Source organism: Rhinoderma darwinii, chromosome 4 (genome assembly GCF_050947455.1).
Source record: "Rhinoderma darwinii isolate aRhiDar2 chromosome 4, aRhiDar2.hap1, whole genome shotgun sequence".
NCBI lineage: Eukaryota > Metazoa > Chordata > Amphibia > Anura > Rhinodermatidae > Rhinoderma > Rhinoderma darwinii.
In genome coordinates, this window is record NC_134690.1 from 406,909,705 (window position 1) to 406,934,550 (window position 24,846).

The window sequence follows — 24,846 nt, forward strand, 5'->3', positions numbered from 1 at the left end:
TATAGATCGGGTCTTCAGCCAACGTCCAGGCTGGAATGGATCACGCTGGCAAGGTTGAGGTTTTCTCTAATAGTGTATCATATGAAGTTCTATCCTAGGCCCAGGTCTGATCTACATCAAGTGTCTACCTTGGCATGGGTCGTGTTGATAAGATTGGTCCTCCCATAAATAATGTGTCCTCCGTTGACTTCTATTCTAGATACAGGTCTGGTCTTCATGTGAGGTCGGTCTAGAACTGGACACTTTGTAAGATTGTGTAAGGTTCAGTCATATCCTAGGTACCGTCTGGTCTTCAGCCAATGTCTAGGTTGGTATGGGATGAGTTGGAAGGATTCGTCTTCTCACCAATATTGTGTAATATTGAGTTGGGTTTCTAGGTTCAGGTCTGGTCTTGAGGCAATGTCCAGGTTAATATGTTCCTCTTGGTCAGATTGGTCTTCCCATGTAAAATGTGTCAGATTGGGTTGGATCCTCGGTTCAGTTCTGGTTGGATCCTCGGTTCAGTTCTGGTTGGATCCTCGGTTCAGTTCTGGTTGGATCCTGGGTTCAGTTCCGGTTGGATCCTCGGTTCAGTTCTGGTCTTCATCCAATGTTCAGTCTGAGATGGGTCCTGCTGGTACGTCGGACCTTCCACTTTAGGACTTTGTGGGGCCGGATCCTCTTGGGATGTTCTGGGCTTGGACCTCCAGTACGTGGTTATGGTGGGGTGCTGATATTGTTTTGGTTTTGTTGGGGTGCTGATGATATCGTTTTGGTTTTGTTGGGGTGCTGATGATATCGTTTTGGTTTTGTTGGGGTGCTGATGATAATGTTTTGGTTTTGGTGGGGTGCTGATGATATCGTTTTGGTTTTGTTGGGGTGCTGATGATAATGTTTTGGTTTTGTTGGGGTGCTGATGATATTGTTTTGGTTTTGTTGGGGTGCTGATGATATCGTTTTGGTGGGGTGCTGATATTGTTTTGGTTTTGTTGGGGTGCTGATGATATCGTTTTGGTGGGGTGCTGATGATATCGTTTTGGTTTTGTTGGGGTGCTGATGATATCGTTTTGGTGGGGTGCTGATGATATCGTTTTGGTGGGGTGCTGATGATATCGTTTTGGTTTTGTTGGGGTGCTGATGATATAGTTTTGTTGGGGTGCTGATGATATCGTTTTGGTTTTGTTGGTTTTTGCTGCTGTGTAACGACGACTTCTGGGGAATAAATATTCACAACAAAGCGTTTTCATGGATGATTAGAGACATCAGCGGTTAATGGTCTGGGCAGCTGTTCGGGGCTCGGCAGACTCATCACTTCTGTACTAATTGTCTCATTGTGTGAGCCGAATATCTGCACCGAATCCTTCCAGGACTTAACCCTTCGTCATTGACCGGATCCACTTCTTCTTAGAAACCTCCTCATTTATAGACTCTTGATCGTGTCAGTGTCCAGTGATGTTTGTTGCTTTACATTTAGGGTCTTGAGAGGGTTAATCTGAGCCGTTAAACCCGCCACATCCAACCCCAGAACTCGTGACGCAGTCTATGGAGGACCCACTGTCATTGCTCCACTTGCCATAATCATAGTCTCGATTGTGGGTCCCTCATAGACTGTTAGAAAACCATGACTTCTTTCTTCCAGGAACAGCGCCACACTTATGCACAGGTTGTATGCGGTATTGCATCTGAGCCCCATTCACTTTAATGGAGCTGAGCTGTAATACCAAACACAACCCATGGACAGGTGTGGCGCTGTTCCTGGAAGAAAGCAGTCATGTATTTCTAATCCTGAACAACCCCTTAACCCCTCATGCTCCGCCCACAGACCCTGCACTAGAAATAACACAGTGCGTCAGTTTTATCAGTGTTCCTTTAATGGTTTTATCTAAATGAAGCGAAAAAACTCTATAAAAAAAAAATACTTTCTGAAAGACTTTTTAGTTTAAATCCTCAATCTTGTCAAGATCTCTCATTGCTGTCAGTGAATGGGCCATTCATCGTTTACATTTGGAACAAATCCTGATAATAATACGTCTCATGATTGTATCCAGCGCAGACAATCCTGAGTGAGATAAACACATCCGCAGCGCAAATCTCTCTCCTGTCCTGTTAGTTGTTACAATGTATCAGTGCGGGTAATGTATCAGTCTGGAGTCCGGCCTGTTTGTATCACAGAGGATTGTCTAGACTGGATGCAATTGTAACAAACTCTAAACTGTGAGAAGTATTAGGTCTGAACATCTGGATGTAAATAAGAATGTTCCTTTTCAGTGAAAGCAAGCAGAGATCTTTTAGAAAGTTGTACTTTTTGCATAAATTTGTTCAGATAAGTGAAAATTGTAGCTCTGAAGGCTGTGTTCTCGGCTAGGTGAAGAGCTGACAATCTATACCCGGGAGTCTGTAGTCCTCCAGTGATCCCAGCTGTCAGGGGTTAATCGCCGTGTGTCACATGGATCCTCCGCCGCGCGCACTTGTGGAGTTTGCAGCCCGCGCTCCAGTCAGTGAGGATGACTGCCCATTTAGAAAATCTGGAGAAGCATCTGTGCGCCTGTCCGGGGGGATATTCCGGGCCGCGACTCCAAGATTTCAAGCCTTTTAGAGAGAAGTCGTTCACATCAGCTGGAGCGGAGCTCGCCCGGGGGGTGACGGGCAGCGCCAGCAGCTGCATATGGTGACGTTATGTGTCAGAAGACGAGGGAGAAGCGGCAAATACACAGGATGAGCCTCACATCTGCACAGCTATCCTCACATGACACCCCCAGCGGACAAGACTGAGGGGCCCCTGGGGCCCGATGACCCTGTAAACCTACATTACTATATACGGGACTCGCTCATATGGCAATTCCCTGAAGTCGTGTTATTATTGGAGCTGCTCCTTTAAGCAGTTGCGGGGTCACCCTGGAGAGCTGCCGGGGGCTTCAGATTCTCCGCCCTGTGCCCCTACAGGGGGGTCTATACCCAGTGATGTCTTTATTATGGGGATTGTCATTTATGTCATTGTCTGATATATTCTTTATAACGATAAGTGATGAGGAGCCGCGAGTTTATATCCTGCTCGTCCCACTTTACTCTGTGTCCCCCCCACCATTCTATGTCCCCCCATGTCAGCCCCATAGATCTGCTCATCCTGAGACTCCTGGTTCATGAATAGAATGCAAGAACTACAGTGAAGACTGACACAAAGAGAAAGGAGGAAGAACAGGGAGGGATATGACTACATAGCAACACTGCCATTCAGGCTCTGGGCAAAGCTGGGTGATGACCTCTTCAGGGACTGTAATGGCGACCACTAGTCGTTGAGGACTTCGGAATAGCTACGTTTTTGGGGTGAACTTCGCCTCCTCCGTTCTTCCCTTCGGCAGATATTACGCGGTGTATAAATGGCGCAGGATTCACAGATGGTTTGAGAGCAAATACCAGATTACAGCAATTAAACAAACAGCCAAATGAAGCAGTTACGTGAACGGAGACGCGCGGAAGACTCCCCGACTGCGTCTAATTGGCGCCATTACAGGAGTTCCTAGGGACAGGCCCATTAAGCACAACGAGAGCGTTAACTACAACCTATCGGAAGCGCTCGCAAAATTACCGGCTGACAAATGAGGGGCGGCTTAACCCCGTCACTGCTGGGAGAGCGTCAAATCCAAACCTGACAGAGGAGCCTCGGGGGTTAATTAATATTCCCCACCCATTAGTAATAGCCCCGCCCCCTCCTGGCGCCGCAGTCATTTATCGTGCGTCCGCACGGCCGGTCACATTTCATTAAGAGTCTGTTAAATAAGGAATGAGATGCGCCAGATTTCCGTCCGCCGCTGACGAGTGATTGATCGCTCTCGCTGGCTGCGCGGCGCTCGGGGGTTTATTCCGGGTTCGGTTTGTTTATTATTTTTTGCGCCGCGTCCTCAGAGTTTGACTTTTATTAATCCAATTCTGATTTTGTTTGAGAAATGCAGCAAAATGATTAACTTGGTGCAAACTCTCCGGGCAACGCGCTCACGGGAATAACGCGGGCGGGGGAGGGGGCGGCGAACTTCTGCTGCAGGTTCTTATATTAGGGCCGCAAATGCGCAGAATGAGAGACACGAATCCTGGAGAACGGGAGACGTTTACACCGTGGACCTGAAACCGCCCACAACGAGGAGGAAAGGAAACGTCATTTTCAAGATCTCTGATTGCTGTCAGTGAATTAAAAATCTTGACCTAGTCCTGCTCACACAGCTTGTTACAGTTTTATCCAATCTAGACAATCCTCTGTGAACCAAACACATCAGCAGCACTCATTTCTCACCTGTCCAGTTTGCTACAATGTATCAGTGCAGGTAAAATGTATCAGTCTGGAGTCCTGGCTGTTCAGCTCACATAGGATTATCTAGACTGGATACAACTGAAACAAACCCTCTGCTGTGAGGAGTATTAGGTTAGTATGAGCTTGTGGCCTCCCATTCAATGACAGCAAGCAGAGATATTGAATATGGTGAGGAATTGATGCACAAAGTATATTAGAAAGTTGCAGAACTTCTCATTATCGAAAAATTAGGGGAATTTACATAAAACCCGAAAACCATTACCGCTCTTTTTCGTGGCCATCTTCTTAAAGGGAAACTTCCTGTATAAATGATTCTTATGATTTATTGGTGCAATTATCGAAGTCGTGCGGTAAAATACAACGGTTTTGCTGCGGTTTTGTTTCGGTTTAGCAGTAATCACGGCAGTAAAGCAGGATTTGAGGGCACGGTGTGAATAGACCCCAACAGTCCATTGCATGTCCGTTCCAGCTCCCACCAGGGCGGTCACTCAGCTTTCTAAGACTCCTGAATGGTAAATCTCTAGTTACGCGGCGATGCTGGGGATGTATCACCCCATAACTGAGAAAAGCTGGGGGCAGTGATGGAGGACCGTCACTCGGCTTTCCCAGAAACGGATATAACTTGTGGTATGTTCATACGACTTATTATCGGCCGGAAACGGCCGAAGGTTCGGAGGCAGAACGTCTCCAGACATCTGCCCGTTCATTTCAGTGGAAAAATCAAAGTTTTGTTCCGACGGGCCGGTTTTTACGCGGCCATCTTAAAAAACAACCACGTAAAAAAACGCCAGCGAAAAAGAAGTGCATGTGACTTCTTCAGCCGTTTTTGGAGCCGTTTTTCATTGACTCTATAGAAACCGCTCCAAAAACGGCCGTAGAAAAACGCGAGCGGCATAAAAAACGTCTGATAATCAGGGGCTGGTTTCCCTTGAAAACAGCGCCTGATTTTCAGACGTTTTTTAATCAAAGTCGCGTTTTTCGCTGCGTTTTTTACGACCGTTCTTGGAGCTGTTTCTCAATTAAAAACGGCTACAAAAACAGCTCAAGAAGTGACCTGCGCTTCTTTTTCGCAGCCGTTTTTTTTACGTGCCCGTTTTTTAAAACGACCGTGTAAAAAACGCCCCGTCGGAACAGAACGTCGTTTTTCCCATTGAAATCAGTGGGCAGATGTCTGGAGGCGTTCTGCTTCCGATTTTTCAGCCTTTCTCGGGGCGTTTACCCGAAAAACGTCTGAAAACACTCTGGGAGCATGCCCTCAACAAAAAACGGGTGAGCATACCCTCAACAAAAAACGTGTGAGCATACCCTCAACAAAAAACGGGTGAGCATACCCTCATGATGAGACGGGAGGGCGGGGGAGGGCTCTGCCTGTAGATGGTGAACGTGTCTTAATGACGACGAGCTGCAGCCAACACATCCCGTCGTTTTCTTGCAGAGCATCTCGCCCTCCTGTCCCCGCAGAGCTGCTGGCAGTGAAGGGGTTAAGCCGAAGTCTCTGTTCTCTGCGGCCGGGGCCCCCGGGACTCCTCGGAAATGTTACCTCTCGGAGAAGAGACAGTTGTTGCCGCCGGCCCCGCGGATTGGACATTTCATTCTCCGCTGGTTAAAAACAGCAAGTGAGATAATAAAAGAATTCCCGGGGGATCGGCTGATGACACGACCGCGAAACCATCAGCGACCCCGCCGCTTCAATAGAGAGATCAGCGGGACGGGAATAATCCTGCCCTGCGACCATAGCGGCGTGGACGGGATAATGGTCGCAGGCGATCGGCTGTCGGTTTAGTCGCCGTCCTCCACAGGACGTCGTGTTGTTAGTTGGGGTTCTTGCTGCGTAAGAATTCAGCTGCCCCCCCCTTCCCCCCCCCCCCCTCACAATCGCTTACATTGTAGTCAAATTTGTTTTGATTTTTGGTGCCCATTTTGTCGCAATAAATTAATCCGGTCTAAGAAATGTCTCTACCGCCGACTCCGCGCCACCGTACCGCAGCTTAGAGAGAGGACTGACCCGCCGGACAACCTCTGGGGGCACCCCGGACATCACTATCTAAAGGGGGATCCTAGCGGTCACTTTCTAAGGGAATACCCTGTCACTTTTTAAGGGGGCGCTCTGGCTGTGATCTTGGAGTCGTTTTTGAACGGGACATTTCTAAATAATGTGAAAAATTAAAAAAAATTCACATGACAAAAAATCAAGAGGAAACAAAAAGACCCCAGAAATCTCTGCTCCTAAAAAGAGGGACTTGTAGGGGACGATGACTGCGCAGGTGCAGGTGACCCTGGTGCCGCACCCTGGAGTCTGCTCACTACTTCATGTTGTTGTGTTTTCTCGCCCGCCCAGCGCCCCGGGGTGAGTCACTGTTTGGCTGCTGAGGTTTGGACTGAACATCAATCTCAGACACTAAATAATGCAGGAGCAGAACGCCGACATTGAGGGTCTCGCATTTAAAGAGTTTCATTTTTCATGATGGAGAAAATAAAGATGTGAAGTTCAGGCGTCTCCGCGGTATGGAAGCGTTTCCTGCTCGGTGCGGGCGCCACCTGAGATCACATCCCCGCACCCACAGGTCTTATTGACCCCGGAATGTATCACAGCAAATAACAAAGTAACAAAAAGGATCACGTGATTCTATTCATCTCTCCAGCTACAGAATAAACCCTCCATGACTGCTCCTCTGCTCAGCATTTCACTTATTAGAGCTGCAGTTTGTGCTCCAGAGCTGCTCTTCCTACTGGAGGTTTCAAATATAGCTGTACACTCCATAGTCACCCCCTGTACACTCCATAGTCACCCCCCCCCTGTACACTCCATAGTCACCCCCCGTACACTCCATAGTCACCCCCTGTACACTCCATAGTCACCCCCTGTACACTCCATAGTCACCCCCTGTACACTCCATAGTCACCCCCTGTACACTCCATAGTCACCCCCTGTACACTCCATAGTCACCCCCCGTACACTCCATAGTCACCCCCCGTACACTCCATAGTCACCCCCTGTACACTCCATAGTCACCCCCTGTACACTCCATAGTCACCCCCTGTACACTCCATAGTCACCCCCTGTACACTCCATAGTTACACTCCATAGTCACCCCCTGTACACTCCATAGTCACCCCCTGTACAATCCATAGTCACCCCCTGTACACTCCATAGTCACCCCCCTGTACACTCCATAGTCACCCCCCTGTACACTCCATAGTCACCCCCTGTACGCTCCATAGTCACCCCCTGTACGCTCCATAGTCACCCCCTGTACGCTCCATAGTCACCCCCCTGTACGCTCCATAGTCACCCCCTGTACACTCCATAGTCACCCCCTGTACGCTCCATAGTCACCCCCTGTACGCTCCATAGTCACCCCCCTGTACGCTCCATAGTCACCGCCCTGTACGCTCCATAGTCACCCCCTGTACGCTCCATAGTCACCCCCTGTACGCTCCATAGTCACCCCCCTGTACGCTCCATAGTCACCCCCCTGTACACTCCATAGTCACCCCCCTGTACACTCCATAGTCACCCCCCTGTACGCTCCATAGTCACCCCCCTGTACGCTCCATAGTCACCCCCCTGTACGCTCAATAGTCACCCCCTGTACGCTCCATAGTCACCGCCCTGTACGCTCCATAGTCACCCCCTGTACGCTCCATAGTCACCCCCCCTGTACGCTCCATAGTCACCCCCCCTGTACGCTCCATAGTCACCGCCCTGTACGCTCCATAGTCACCCCCTGTACACTCCATAGTCACTCCCTGTACGCTCCATAGTCACCCCCCTGTACGCTCCATAGTCACCCCCCTGTACGCTCCATAGTCACCCCCCTGTACGCTCCATAGTCACCCCCTGTACGCTCCATAGTCACCGCCCTGTACGCTCCATAGTCACCCCCTGTACGCTCCATAGTCACCCCCTGTACACTCCATAGTCACCCCCTGTACGCTCCATAGTCACCCCCTGTACGCTCCATAGTCACCCCCCTGTACGCTCCATAGTCACCGCCCTGTACGCTCCATAGTCACCCCCTGTACGCTCCATAGTCACCCCCTGTACGCTCCATAGTCACCCCCCTGTACGCTCCATAGTCACCCCCCTGTACACTCCATAGTCACCCCCCTGTACACTCAATAGTCACCCCCTGTACACTCCATAGTCACCGCCCTGTACGCTCCATAGTCACCCCCTGTACGCTCCATAGTCACCCCCCCTGTACACTCCATAGTCACCCCCCCTGTACGCTCCATAGTCACCGCCCTGTACGCTCCATAGTCACCCCCTGTACGCTCCATAGTCACCCCCTGTACACTCCATAGTCACCCCCTGTACACTCCATAGTCACCCCCCTGTACGCTCCATAGTCACCCCCCTGTACGCTCCATAGTCACCCCCCTGTACGCTCCATAGTCACCCCCTGTACGCTCCATAGTCACCGCCCTGTACGCTCCATAGTCACCCCCTGTACGCTCCATAGTCACCCCCTGTACACTCCATAGTCACCCCCTGTACGCTCCATAGTCACCCCCCTGTACGCTCCATAGTCACCGCCCTGTACGCTCCATAGTCACCCCCTGTACGCTCCATAGTCACCCCCTGTACGCTCCATAGTCACCCCCTGTACGCTCCATAGTCACCCCCTGTACGCTCCATAGTCACCCCCCTGTACGCTCCATAGTCACCCCCTGTACACTCCATAGTCACCCCCCTGTACACTCCATAGTCACCCCCTGTACACTCCATAGTCACCCCCTGTACACTCCATAGTCACCCCCTGTACACTCCATAGTCACCACCCCTGTACACTCCATAGTCACCCCCTGTACACTCCATAGTCACCCCCCCCTGTACACTCCATAGTCACCCCCCCCTGTACACTCCATAGTCACCCCCTGTACACTCCATAGTCACCCCCTGTACACTCCATAGTCACCCCCCTGTACACTCCATAGTCACCCCCCTGTACACTCCATAGTCACCCCCCTGTACGCTCCATAGTCACCCCCTGTACACTCCATAGTCACCCCCCTGTACACTCCATAGTCACCCCTCTGTACGCTCCATAGTCACCCCCTCTAAATTTAGGCTTTTCATTCATTTCATGTCACAGCCAGCAATACATATAATGCATCTTACTGATAAAATCCATATGTACCGGATGTCGCACCTATGGAACTACTTCATAGAACTTTCTTGGCTCCTGGTTTGGTTGTGCATTGGGGGGATTAATCGTGCGTGAAATCTCGGACATGGTTGGGATTATTCTGGGCTTTTATTCTGACAACTCTTCTGGATTTCTATATATAAGGGGCGTGGCCAGACAGGCGCAACATTGAAACAAATGAGAAATAATACAGCAATATAGATACAATGTGGAGCCCCACTGATGCCATGGGGGGCTGATCCCAGGAGCTTACACTCTAGACATTACGCCCTGTGCAGATAGATCTTTGTTTTTTTTTCTCCCAGTTGAAGTTCTTTGAAGCTGCAGAAACCTTGAGGGATCGGCGGCCGCTGTAAATCTGCTGCTGCTGCCGGGTTTTATCGGCTCAGTGTCAGTGAGTGGCAGTAAAAGGAGGGCGCACATGTGAGGGCCAGTGCTGGGAAATGCAGGCGGAGCAGTAATGAGCTGCCCGGGGCCGGCGCTCCACTCACTGGCCGCTCTCCAAGGTGCTGGAGAAACATTTACTCCTCTTCCTGCAGCTTTATGGCCTCAGTGAGGAAATGTTCAAGAAATTAATATTCCAAAAAACCATCAGGGAGGCAAAATTCCTCTACAACCAAATCCTGCAATACAAAGAGGTAGATATGAGATAGATAGATAGATAGATAGATAGATAGATAGATAGATAGATAGATAGATAGATAGATAGATAGATAGATAGATAGATAGATAGATAGATAGATAGATAGATATGAGATAGATAGATATGAGATAGATAGATATGAGATAGATAGATATGAGATAGATAGATAGATAGATAGATAGATAGATAGATAGATAGATAGATAGATAGATAGATAGATATGAGATAGATAGATAGATAGATAGATAGATAGATAGATAGATAGATAGATAGATAGATAGATAGATAGATAGATAGATAGATAGATAGATATGAGATAGATAGATAGATATGAGATAGATAGATAGATATGAGATAGATAGATAGATAGATAGATAGATAGATAGATAGATAGATAGATAGATAGATATGAGATAGATAGATAGATAGATAGATAGATAGATAGATAGATAGATAGATAGATAGATAGATAGATAGATAGATATGAGATAGATATGTGATAGATAGATAGATAGATAGATATGAGATAGATATGTGATAGATAGATAGATAGATAGATAGATAGATAGATAGATAGATAGATAGATAGATAGATAGATAGATAGATAGATATGAGATAGATATGTGATAGATGGATAGATAGATAGATAGATAGATAGATAGATAGATAGATAGATATGAGATAGATAGATATGAGATAGATAGATATGAGATAGATAGATAGATAGATAGATAGATAGATAGATAGATAGATAGATAGATAGATAGATAGATAGATATGAGATTGATAGATAGATAGATAGATAGATAGATAGATAGATATCCCTCATTCCCTTACTTCTTACTTGCTTTGGCAATGCTAATATGTATTTGGTCCTGCCAATAAAGCTTCTTTGAATTTGATATGAGATAGATAGATCGATAGATAGATATGCGATAGATAGATATGAGATAGATAGATAGATAGATATGAGATAGATAGATAGATATGAGATAGATAGATGATAGATAGATATGAGATAGATAGATAGATAGATAGATAGATAGATAGATAGATAGATAGATAGATAGATAGATAGATAGATAGATAGATAGATAGATAGATATGAGATAGATATGAGATAGATAGATAGATAGATAGATATGAGATAGATAGATAGATAGATAGATAGATATGAGATAGATAGATAGATAGATATGAGATAGATAGATATGAGATAGATAGATAGATAGATAGATAGATATGAGATAGATAGATAGATAGATAGATATGAGATACATAGATATGAGATAGATAGATAGATAGATAGATAGATAGATAGATAGATATGAGATAGATATGAGATAGATAGATAGATAGATATGAGATAGATAGATATGAGATAGATAGATATGAGATAGATAGATATGAGATAGATAGATATGAGATAGATAGATAGATAGATAGATAGATAGATAGATAGATAGATAGATAGATAGATAGATAGATATGAGATAGATAGATATGAGATAGATATGAGATAGATAGATAGATATTAGATAGATATGAGATAGATAGATATGAGATAGATAGATAGATAGATAGATAGATAGATAGATAGATAGATAGATAGATAGATAGATAGATAGATAGATAGATATGAGATAGATAGATAGATAGATAGATAGATAGATAGATAGATAGATAGATAGATAGATAGATAGATAGATAGATATGAGATACATAGATATGAGATAGATAGATAGATAGATAGATAGATAGATAGATAGATAGATAGATAGATAGATAGATAGATAGATAGATAGATAGATAGATATGAGATAGATAGATAGATATGAGATAGATAGATAGATAGATAGATAGATAGATAGATAGATAGATATGAGATAGATAGATATGAGATAGATAGATAGATATGAGATAGATAGATAGATAGATAGATAGATAGATAGATAGATAGATAGATAGATAGATAGATAGATAGATAGATAGATAGATAGATAGATAGATAGATATGAGATAGATAGATAGATGATAGATATGAGATAGATAGATAGATAGATAGATAGATAGATAGATAGATAGATAGATAGATAGATAGATAGATAGATAGATAGATAGATAGATAGATAGATAGATAGATAGATAGATAGATAGATAGATAGATAGATATGAGATAGATAGATAGATAGATAGATATGAGATAGATAGATAGATAGATGATAGATATTAGATAGATAGATAGATAGATAGATAGATAGATAGATGATAGATAGATAGATAGATAGATAGATAGATAGATAGATAGATAGATAGATAGATAGATAGATAGATAGATATGAGATAGATAGATAGATAGATAGATATGAGATAGATAGATAGATAGATGATAGATATTAGATAGATAGATAGATAGATAGATAGATAGATATGAGATAGATAGATAGATAGATAGATAGATAGATAGATAGATAGATAGATAGATAGATAGATAGATCATAGATTTTGTAATTTGTAAATTCACTTTTGTTTGTATTTCCCTTTGCAGGTAATTTAACTGTTCTGCTGCGTCTCAAAAATATTGGGACCCAAGATATTCCCGTGTGGTCAAAAAAGGGCGACCAAGGGAACAAGTGGCAGTTAGAGAACCTGCAGGTCAACCCAACGACGCCATTCCAGGTGAGAATATATTTCAGTTACCATAAGAAGCTGAGATTAATTTATCATGTAAAAGGCAATGTCGCAGGATTCCCTGCAGTCCTATGTAACACCACAGATAACACAGTGATAACTCTCTGACTACAGATAATGTAGCAGATGTTACGTGCAGTCCTATGTAACACCACAGATAACACAGTGATAACTCTCTGAGTAAAGATAATGTAGTAGATGTTACTTGCAGTCCTATGTAACACCACAGATAACACAGTGATAACTCTCTGACTACAGATAATGTAGCAGATGTTACGTGCAGTCCTATGTAACACCACAGATAACACAGTGATAACTCTCTGAGTAAAGATAATGTAGTAGATGTTACCTGCAGTCCTATGTAACACCCCAGATAACACAGTGATAACTCTCTGACTACAGATAATGTAGTAGATGTTACCTGCAGTCCTATGTAACACCACAGATAACACAGTGATAACTCTGAGTACAGATAATGTAGTAGATGTTACCTGCAGTCCTATGTAACACCACAGATAACAGTGATAACTCTCTGAGTACAGATAATGTAGCAGATGTTACGTGCAGTCCTATGTAACACCACAGATAACACAGTGATAACTCTCTGAGTGCAGATAATGTAGTAGGTGTTACCTGCAGTCCTATGTAACACCACAGATAACACAGTGATAAATCTCTGAGTACAGATAATGTAGTAGATGTTACCTGCAGTCCTATGTAACACCACAGATAACACAGTGATAACTCTCTGACTACAGATAATGTAGTAGATGTTACCTGCAGTCCTATGTAACACCACAGATAACATAGTGATAACTCTCTGAGTACAGATAATGTAGCAGATGTTACGTGCAGTCCTATGTAGCACCACAGATAACACAGTGATAACTCTCTGAGTAAAGATAATGTAGTAGATGTTACCTGCAGTCCTATGTAACACCACAGATAACACAGTGATAACTCTCTGAGTACAGATAATGTAGTAGTGTTACCTGCAGTCCTATGTAACACCACAGATAACACAGTGATAACTCTCTGAGTACAGATAATGTAGTAGATGTTACCTGCAGTCCTATGTAACACTACAGATAACACATTGATAACTCTCTGAGTACAGATAATGTAGTAGATGTTACCTGCAGTCCTATGTAACACCCCAGATAACACAGTGATAACTCTCTGACTACAGATAATGTAGTAGATGTTACCTGCAGTCCTATGTAACACCACAGATAACACAGTGATAACTCTGAGTACAGATAATGTAGTAGATGTTACCTGCAGTCCTATGTAAAGCCACAGATAACACAGTGATACCTCTCTGAGTACAGATAATGTAGTAGATGTTACCTGCAGTCCTATGTAACACCACATATAACACAGTGATAACTCTCTGAGTACAGATAATGTAGTAGATGTAACCTGCAGTCCTATGTAACACCAAAGATAACACAGTGATAACTCTCTGAGTACAGATAATGTAGTAGATGTTACCTGCAGTCCTATGTAACACCACAGATAACACAGTGATACCGCTCTGAGTACAGATAATGTAATAGATGATACCTGCAGTCCTATGTAACACCACAGATAACACAGTGATACCTCTCTGAGTACAGATAATGTAGTAGATGTCACATGCAGTCCTATGTAACACCACAGATAACACAGTAATAACTCTCTGAGTACAGATAATGTAGTAGATGTCACCTGCAGTCCTATGTAACACCACAGATAACACAGTGATAACTCTCTGAGTACAGAAAATTTAGTAGTGTTACCTGCAGTCCTATGTAACACCACAGATAACACAGTGATAACTCTCTGAGTACAGATAATGTAGTAGATGTTACCTGCAGTCCTATGTAACACCACAGATAACATAGTGATAACTCCCTGATTACAGATAATATAGTAGATGTTACCTGCAGTCCTATGTAACACCACAGATAACACAGTGATAACTCCCTGAGTACAGATAATGTAGTAGATGTTACCTGAAGTCCTATGTAACACCACAGATAACACAGTGATAACTCTCTGAGTACAGATAATGTAGTAGATGTTACCTGCAGTCCTATGTAACACCACAGATAACACAGTGATAACTCTCTGAGTACAGATTATTTAGTAGTGTTACCTGCAGTCCTATGTAACACCACAGATAACACAGTGATAACTCCCTGAGTACAGATAATATAGTAGATGTTACCTGCAGTCCTATGTAACACCACAGATAACACAGTGATAACTCCCTGAGTACAGATAATGTAGTAGATGTTACCTGAAGTCCTATGTAACACCACAGATAACACAGTGATAACTCTCTGAGTACAGATAATGTAGTAGATGTTACCTGCAGTCCTATGTAAAGCCACAGATAACACAGTGATACCTCTCTGAGTACAGATAATGTAGTAGATGTTACCTGCAGTCCTATGTAACACCACATATAACACAGTGATAACTCTCTGAGTACAGATAATGTAGTAGATGTAACCTGCAGTCCTATGTAACACCACAGATAACACAGTGATAACTCTCTGAGTACAGATAATGTAGTAGATGTCACCTGCAGTCCTATGTAACACCAAATATAACACAGTGATAACTCTCTGAGTACAGATAATGTAGTAGATGTTACCTGAAGTCCTATGTAACACCACAGATAACACAGTGATAACTCTCTGAGTACAGATTATTTAGTAGTGTTACCTGCAGTCCTATGTAACACCACAGATAACACAGTGATAACTCTCTGAGTACAGATTATTTAGTAGTGTTACCTGCAGTCCTATGTAACACCACAGATAACACAGTGATAACTCTCTGAGTACAGATAATGTAGTAGATGTTACCTGCAGTCCTATGTAACACCACAGATAACAGTGATAACTCTCTGAGTACAGATAATGTAGTAGTGTTACCTGCAGTCCTATGTAATAGCACAGATAACACAGTGATAACTCTCTGAGTACAGATAATGTAGTAGATGTTACCTGCAGTCCTATGTGACACCACAGATAACACAGTGATAACTCTCTGAGTACAGATAATGTAGTAGATGTTACCTGCAGTCCTATGTAACACCACAGATAACACAGTGATAACTCTGAGTACAGATAATGTAGTAGATGTCACCTGCAGTCCTATGTGACACCACAGATAACACAGTGATAACTCTCTGAGTACAGATAATGTAGTAGATGTTACCTGCAGTCCTATGTAACACTACAGATAACACAGTGATAACTCTCTGAGTACAGATAATGTAGTAGATGTTACCTGCAGTCCCATGTAACACCACAGATAACATATTGACATTAACATAATTAGCATCAGATGGCTGTCTCAGCTCTGCTACATGTGCTCGTCCAGCAGTCCCGGGATTTCTACAGACTGTTCTGAGAACTTTTCCTACAAGAATAGGACAAATAATAAAATATCTTCCCACTAAAAGCCGAGTCCTAATGTAGAACAACCAGTGGAACACATAACTGTGATATACGGCGCGGCCTCCGCCTTCATGTTGTGACTCGTAAACGTACGACCGCCATCCGTGAACGCAGGATCTATAGAAGTAATGTTGTCCTGTCACCCGGCCGATGCCTTAAATAGTCAAATCATAAAAACTGAAACGTTCTGAATGTTAAAATATTTAATACGGAATCAATCCCGGCTGCTCCTTTATTGTTGTCAGCTCTGCTACACCGCGCAGAATCAGGAGAGACGGGACTCGGCCAATGTTACAGAGTCTCATACAGGGACGAAGCAAGGGCTGAGGGGCCCCGGACAATTCCTTCTGTAATGGCCCCCATAAACTTTTTTTTTCCCAAGTGGAAAAATACAGACCTCAGCTGCTGCAGAACCTATTTGTTAAAGAAGCAAAGGAACTGGCAACGATAACACATCCCTCCCCATGCAGATGTGCATTATGAAGTTCTGCAGCAGCTGAGGTCAGTATTATGAGGTTCTGCAGCAGCTGAGGTGTGTATTGAGGTATTGCAGCAGCTGAAGTGTGTATTATGATGTTCTGCAGCAGCTGTGTTGTGTATTATGAGGTTCTGCAGCAGCTGTGTTGTGTATTATGAGGTTCTGCAGCAGCTGAGATATATATTATAAGGTTCTGCAGCAGCTGAGATATATAAGATAAGGTTCTGCAGCAGCTGAGATATATTATGAGGTTCTGCAGCAGCTGAGGTGTATATTATGAGGTTCTGCAGCAGCTGAGATATATATTATAAGGTTCTGCAGCAGCTGAGGTATATATTATAAGGTTCTGCAGCAGCTGAGATATATATTATGAGGTTCTGCAGCAGCTGAGGTATATATTATGAGGTTCTGCAGCAGCTGAGGTATATATTATAAGGTTCTGCAGCAGCTGAGGTATATATTATAAGGTTCTGCAGCAGCTGAGGTATATATTATAAGGTTCTGCAGCAGCTGAGGTATATATTATGAGGTTCTGCAGCAGCTGAGGTGTATATTATGAGGTTCTGCAGCAGCTGAGATATATATTATAAGGTTCTGCAGCAGCTGAGGTATATATTATAAGGTTCTGCAGCAGCTGAGGTATATATTATAAGGTTCTGCAGCAGCTGAGGTATATATTATGAGGTTCTGCAGCAGCTGAGGTGTATATTATAAGGTTCTGCAGCAGCTGAGGTGTATATTATGAAGTTCTGCAGCAGCTGAGATATATATTCTGAGGTTCTGCAGCAGCTGAGGTATATATTATAAGGTTCTGCAGCAGCTGAGATATATATTCTGAGGTTCTGCAGCAGCTGAGGTGTATATTATGAGGTTCTGCAGCAGCTGAGGTATATATTATAAGGTTCTGCAGCAGCTGAGGTCTGTGTTATAATATTTGGCATCAGCTAGGCGCTTATATATGTTCTATGTCAGCCGCTTCCTGCCTGATGAGCGCTTCTGCTCCTTCGTTTCAGTAGTGAGGGTCTAAGACATATCAAAAGTTTGATAAGTGTAGTTCCTATTTAATGATGAGGTTCTGCAGCAGCTGTGGGAGAGAAATCATCCATTCTTTAGTTGCTGTAGATCCTGCTTTAACTGCATGTCAACCAGTCAGTGAAGACCTCCATTCATCATCACAAAGAGGTTCTTCAGCAGCTGGGGTGTCTTCCATACATTCATCGTCCATTTCTGCTGCAGAACTGCTTATTAAATAAAACGTCAGGCGAGGAGCTTCATGTCAATCTTTGCTCAGTCACCTCCCCTGAGGAGGGCAGGGAGGGAAGAAGAGGAGCCGGGGAGGAGCAGGAGGTCCGTGAGCGCCAGCAATAGACGTGAGAGAACGACTCAATGAACGGTGACATTTTTGGGGCAGCCCCATCCCCTTGTGAAACTCTATAAAAAGTGACCAGAGGGTCACATGGCTCTTCTCCCCTACAAGGGATGGGATTGGTGGTGGTGGGGGATCAGTAGGTCAGTCTGGACCCTCCAGTACCAGAATGATGGACTATGATGAGCCAGTACTATCAAGGGCCCCTGCAATGTCCCACCTAGTACATAATACGCTCATTGTGCCTTCACCCAGTGTGGACAGTCACCACATGGACCCACCAAGAGTGAACAGGTCCCTGGAGAAAGCGGGTTGTTCTGATTTGGTCCCATCACCTTCTCTGTTGTGTAGCATTGCAAATAAGTGGGAGTAATGAAGGGCAGACAAGCACCAGGCCGTCCTCCCATGGTGAGCAGGGGTGTAATGGGGTGAACCAGGACCAGAAGTGGGGAGACCCTATTTTAATGTTTGGTCCACAACCCTTTCGCACCCCCTCCTGACACCTCCGCTATGACCCCAGATCTCTGGGTGAGAAAACATAAATATCATGAATACCTCAAATCTGATCCTAGCGGAGGCGGCTCGCGGAAGGGGGGAAATTAGAGGAACGCATCGCCGCGCCGAGCGATCCATAATATTAATAAGCCTCTGAAGTTCACCGATCTTTAGTAAATCCATTCTAATCTTGTTTACGTCAGCGGTAAATTATCTCACCGCAATTATGTATAATTGTCCTGAAACTTTGGAGGGGGGGGGGGCTGCAGGGGAACAGATTAATGTCTTCATTTACCTCCTTACCACACTGCGCGGGGAGGAAGGTCACTGGAGGGATTCATTGTGAAAATACATTTGGTGTCCTCTCCTTCTGAATGAAATACGTGTAGACCCAGAGCTGAGAGATCCAGAGCCGAGAGAACCAGAGCTGAGGGCCTTAGAGCCGAGAGGTCAAGAGCCAAGGGACCCAGAGCCGAGAGGTCCAGAGCCGAGGGACACAGAACCGAGGGCCCCAGAGCTGAGAGACCCAGAGCCGAGAGAACCAGAGCTGAGGGCCCCAGAGCCAAGAGAACCAGAACTGTGGGCCCCAGAGCTGAGAGATCCAAAGCCAAGAGACCCAGAACTGTGGGCCCCAGAGCTGAGAGATCCAAAGCCAAGAGACTCAGAACCAAGGGCCCCAGAGCTGAGGGCCCCAGAGCCAAGGGACCCGGAGCCGAGGGCCCCAAAGCCAAGAGACCCAGAACCAAGGGCCCCAGAGCCAAGGGACCCGGAGCCGAGGGCCCCAAAGCCAAGAGACCCAGAACCAAGGGCCCCAGAGCCGAGGGCCCCAAAGCCAAGGGACCCGGAGCCGAGAGACCCAGAGCTGAGGGACCCAAAGCCAAGAGACCCAGAACCAAGGGCCCCAGAGCCGAGGGCCCCAGAGCCAAAGGACCCAGAACCAAGGGACCCGGAGCCGAGAGACCCGGAGCCGAGAGACCCGGAGCCGAGAGACCCGTAACCGAGAGACCCGTAACCGAGAGACCCGTAGCCGAGAGACCCGTAGCCGAGAGACCCGTAGCCGAGAGACCCGTAGCCGAGAGACCGGTAGCTGAGAGACCCAGAGCCGAGGGACCCAGAGATGAGGGACCCGGAGCCAAGAGACCCACAGCTAAGAGAGCCAGAGCCGAGGCACCCAGAGCCGAGAGACCCAGAATCGAGGGCCCCAGGGCCGAGGGACCCGGAGCTGAGAGACCCAGAGCAAAGAGACCCAGAACCAAGGGCCCCAGAGCCGAGGGCCCCAGAGCCGAAGGACCCGGAGCCGAGAGACCCAGAGCCGAGGGCCCCAGAGCAGTGAAGTGGTGTAGTATGCCTCTAAGGCAAGATAGCCGTAGAAGGAAATCACAGGGAGAAGCGAAGGGAAGTCTGGATGAAAACCATCAATATCAGTGTCCACATGTTAACTGGCCTGAACAGCTGTGGAGATATTGATGTTCACACAACATTCCTATGACAGTTCTGACCTGCCAGAGCACAAAGCAGGAAGTGTTGTCAACAATTCATAAGATCTCCAGCAATGCGGCAGTGAAGAAAAATCCCAATTTTTGATGAGTTCTTCTTTAAGAATAGAAAATGACTGTAAGGCTATGTTCACACAGAGTTTTTTGACGTGGAAACCGCGCCGCAAAACTCGTCAAAAACGGCCCGAAAATGCCTCCCATTTCAATGGGAGGCGGAGGCGTCTTTTTCCCGCGAGACATCAATGGGAGGCAGAGAAAGCGTATTTCACTGCGTTTTATGCCCGCGGTGCTCAATGGCCGCAGGCGAAAAACACTGCGAAAATCGGCGTGCAGGGAGAGGAGAATCTGCCTCAAACTTCCAAACGGAATTTTGAGGCAGAATTTCCGCCTGCAAAAAACTCCATGTGGCCCTTGGTTTGCCTCTTTGTGGATTTCCTAAAATAAACCGGGAGCTCACGAGGCGTCTGGGAGCTCCAGGATCGTCTCAGCCGCAGGCAGACGCTCAGTCCTCCGAGTGAAGGCGCGGATTGTGGTGGAGTAAGATTTCATGCTCCAGCACAACTTTCTGCACTCCCTTCCTCCGCTCTCACATTGTCTCCACAGTGTGCAGGTAGCGGTGGTTGCGCCTTCCTCCTGGACTATCCGATGTCTCCTGCGCTCCCCTCCCCCTCCCTCCGCTCTCACATTGTCTCCATAGTGTGCAGGTAGCGGTGGTTGCGCTTTCCTCCTGGACTATCCGATGTCTCCTGCGTTCCCCTCCCCCTCCCTCCGCTCTCACATTGTCTCCACAGTCTGCAGGTAGCGGTGGTTGCGCTTTCCTCCTGGACTATCCGATGTCTCCTGCGCTCCCCTCCCCCTCCCTCCGCTCTCACATTGTCTCCACAGTGTGCAGGTAGCGGTGGTTGCGCCTTCCTCCTGGACTATCCGATGTCTCCTGCGCTCCCCTCCCCCTCCCTCCGCTCTCACATTGTCTCCATAGTGTGCAGGTAGCGGTGGTTGCGCTTTCCTCCTGGACTATCCGATGTCTCCTGCGTTCCCCTCCCCCTCCCTCCGCTCTCACATTGTCTCCACAGTCTGCAGGTAGCGGTGGTTGCGCTTTCCTCCTGGACTATCCGATGTCTCCTGCGCTCCCCTCCCCCTCCCTCCGCTCTCCCATTGTCTCCACAGTCTGCAGGTAGCGGTGGTTGCGCTTTCCTCCTGGACTATCCGATTTCTCCTGCGCTCCCCTCCCCCTCCCTCCGCTCTCCCATTGTCTCCACAGTCTGCAGGTAGCGGTGGTTGCGCTTTCCTCCTGGACTAGCCGATGTCTCCTGCGCTCCCCTCCCCCTCCCTCCGCTCTCACATTGTCTCCACAGTCTGCAGGTAGCGGTGGTTGCGCTTTCCTCCTGGACTAGCCGATGTCTCCTGCGCTCCCCTCCCCCTCCCTCCGCTCTCACATTGTCTCCACAGTCTGCAGGTAGCGGTGGTTGCGCTTTCCTCCTGGACTATCCGATGTCTCCTGCGCTCCCCTCCCCCTCCCTCCGCTCTCCCATTGTCTCCACAGTCTGCAGGTAGCGGTGGTTGCGCTTTCCTCCTGGACTAGCCGATGTCTCCTGCGCTCCCCTCCCCCTCCCTCCGCTCTCACATTGTCTCCACAGTCTGCAGGTAGCGGTGGTTGCGCTTTCCTCCTGGACTAGCCGATGTCTCTCTGTTATTGTTTCCTCCGCTAGAATTATGTAAAGTGTCGCCGTCTCGCTGGATTATTTGTGCGTGACATTTGCTTCTGTGGGAAATAAATCTTTCAGGGGATTAATCTCGGAGCGGCGGCTGATCCGGACACGCTCGCTCGCTGATTCTGATGTCGTCTTGGTGTAAAATGATAAATGTATTCTTGTCCTGGTGTTGTTCCTACAACCTGCCGGGCCTCGCGTTGACCTCGTGTCTTCTCTACCTCCAGATTGTGTTTGAATGCGTTATTGGAAAAGGGGTGGAAGGAGACATGGCGATCGATGATGTCACCATAAAAAAGGGGGACTGTCCGAAAAGACAGATCCCCCCGACAAAAGGTGAGTCCAGCCTTGTTTAATGTTCTTCTAATGTCAAACATGGAGAAGACCTTGTCAACCCTAACTAATGAAGATGTGTTCATGGGGATCTGGTCGGGGGGCACTAATTGGAGCTATTGGTAGGGTAGACCCCATCCCTTGTCTGTGCCCAGAGAACTTGGCTTGATCCAGTATTCATTGAACCACCATCTTCAAACCAAGAACTCCTTAGAGTGCCCTAGAGGTGGACCATCCTGGAGGTCAATGTGAACACCATGGACACTAGAAGGAGATCAGGTCCAGATCAAGAAAGGTCTCAACCATATTGTGGACAATGTAACGACGTCTACTCTACAATGAAAGTCTTTTGGTATTTTGTTTGGGTATTTAAGGTTTTGTCCATCCTCAAAGTCCATTTTTTTCACATACGATGGGATCACGGCTCAGATACTAAGTGAAATTCAATAGATCAGTTCTAGACGGAAGTCCTAGCGGAACCATGGTGGATCCCATTTAGAGGAAGCTGAAGAGTCATCAAGGTGATCAACCAGGGTCCGGGCTACATGTCAGATAAGAGCAGGGGGTCTTCTCAACCCGAACACTTTACATTCAAAGAGTATTGATAGTCTGGAGTTTGAGCCCTTGAATTTATCTGAAAGGGTTTGTTCGTCTTCAAAATTGATGGATTCTTCCCTCTAACTGCCCCATGATGCCCGCATAAAAATGGGACCACTCTTATTTCACAGATTTGAAATCCATTGACTCCTGGGAGTTGGAGCCTTGGACTATTTATCTTCAAAGTCCAAATTCCTTACTTTGACCCTCCTGCTCACATATAGGGGGATGTTCAGCTTCATCTACTCTACAGTGCAGGGGGCAGATATGGGGATAAGGGGCTAACATTGTCGCCTGGCAACATTGGGCTCAAATCCATCCAGGGTCAACCTTACATTGAGTTAATATGTTCTCCCCAGTATGATATGGTTTTCTTTAGGGTTCTCCTATACTCCACAGCTGTGTACGGTCCTGTAGCCTAGCAGGTAACTTGCAGAATTATGAATTCAGCTCTGGTTCTATAAGACATAATGTAAGTCTATGGACCTCATATATAGCATGACATTAGGCTACATTACATGTAAATTGTATACTTATGCTCCATGGTAAACCTGTAACCGATTTTGCATTGTCTTCTTGTTCTGCAGCCGTCGCGGCTCCCAGCAGCGCCCCCTGTCAGCCGGTCTCAGGATTTCTACTCTGGCTTGTATCTTTCCTCCTTTTTGTGCTCCTGAGATGATACAAAGTGGCATCTACTGGATTCCGAATGAGGCCTCCCCAACCTCGTGCCCTTTCCTCCTCTTTCCTCCTTCACCGACACACCAAAGTGTCCAGATGTTACCAAAGACCGGCAGGCGTGACGGCTTGAAGGACCCGACAACAGACTGAAGGATTCCTTTAAGAAGATCATTGCGTCTACAATATAACCGAGGGGAGAGAAGACCCGAAGAAAGGATTACAAAAATAGCAAGAGATAAAAACTAAAAGGCGAGACGGAGATGACGATGGGACAATACGGGCGCCATAAATAGCGGGAGATATTGAGACGCGGCGTCTACATGGGAGACGGGGAAACCAATAATAAAACCTAGAACAGTAACGAACTGTATGAAACATAAGCACAAATTTCTAATGAGACTGCGGAGACCGCGGCTGGAGAATGTTACTCTGCCGGGGGCCGGATCCTTGTAGGGGACCCTCCGCTTCTGTACCATGATTTTCTAAGTAGATCCCTTGCGTGCTGCTCAATGTCCTATACGCTCATGTATGCTCATGCCAGATGCATGTTCTCTCCAGCTCATATGTTCATCTATCTCCATGTAATCACGCGTCCTCCCCATCACAGACTCCATTCTTAACCTCCTTGGTCATGGGGGGGCACTGACCCTCCCCAAGAGACATCTGTGATGGGAAAGTTATAGAGTGCTCATCCTCAAAGTTCTCCAGATCTTCCCAGCCGCCATATCATCCAGGTAATCGCCTCATGGGCCCAATTATAACACCCAGTGGTCAGAAGGACCGGCGGCTGGAGACGGTAGACCGCTTCCTGCATTAGATATCTATCATAGACGGCTATGTACACGGCGGCTGACGAAAACCCAGCTAATATTTAGTGGTTTATCTATTCCGACACATAAACGTTAGCGTCTATAGGAACCCAGGTATGTGTGGCCACCAGACCACCCTCACCCAGATAGGGCACCATCTCCATTCATCATGGCTCATAGATTTCTGCAGGGGACAGAGGTCATCTGACCAATAGGATGACATTTAGGATATTGTTACCAAATCTGAAAATTTTAAATAAACTGGTATTCTTTTCTATCGGTGTCTGTGCCGTGTCAGGTCCGTCATGTACATCACATAGCGAGTGCACGGCATTGTGGGAAATGATCCCAATATGGGGGAGATTGAGGAGTAGTTGGGCGCAGCAATGTTGTTGGGTTGGTCCCAAGGCAGTAATAAAGGTTTTCTACACGTTGGGCTGAGTCTACAGTCTCCTCTACCCGCAGTCTCCTCTACCCGCAGTCCCGTCTACCCGCAGTCCCGTCTACCCGCAGTCCCGTCTACCCGCAGTCCCGTCTACCCGCAGTCCTGAGATGGAGGTATCTGTGGAGGACACGACAAGAGGAGACCGCACTGTTTACTTCACTCCTGAGAGGGTTGAAGAAGCCCAAAGTAAGAAGGGAGCACCCCCAGGAGATCAG

The 24,846-nt window shown here is 46.3% G+C and overlaps 1 protein-coding gene across 3 annotated transcripts in view; it reads left to right on the forward strand.

The window, feature by feature from the left end:
• Positions 1-24,463, forward strand: part of MDGA1 (MAM domain containing glycosylphosphatidylinositol anchor 1) — a 323,508-nt gene extending 299,045 nt beyond the window's left edge. For all 3 annotated transcript variants that reach the window (XM_075863504.1, XM_075863503.1, XM_075863505.1), the window contains 3 exons: positions 12,628-12,758; positions 21,997-22,105; positions 23,287-24,463. In XM_075863504.1, coding sequence (XP_075719619.1) covers positions 12,628-12,758; positions 21,997-22,105; positions 23,287-23,378 — 332 coding nt within the window. In that variant the 3' untranslated portion in view covers positions 23,379-24,463. The remainder of the gene's footprint in view (positions 1-12,627; positions 12,759-21,996; positions 22,106-23,286) is intronic.
• The last annotated feature ends 383 nt before the right edge of the window (positions 24,464-24,846 follow it).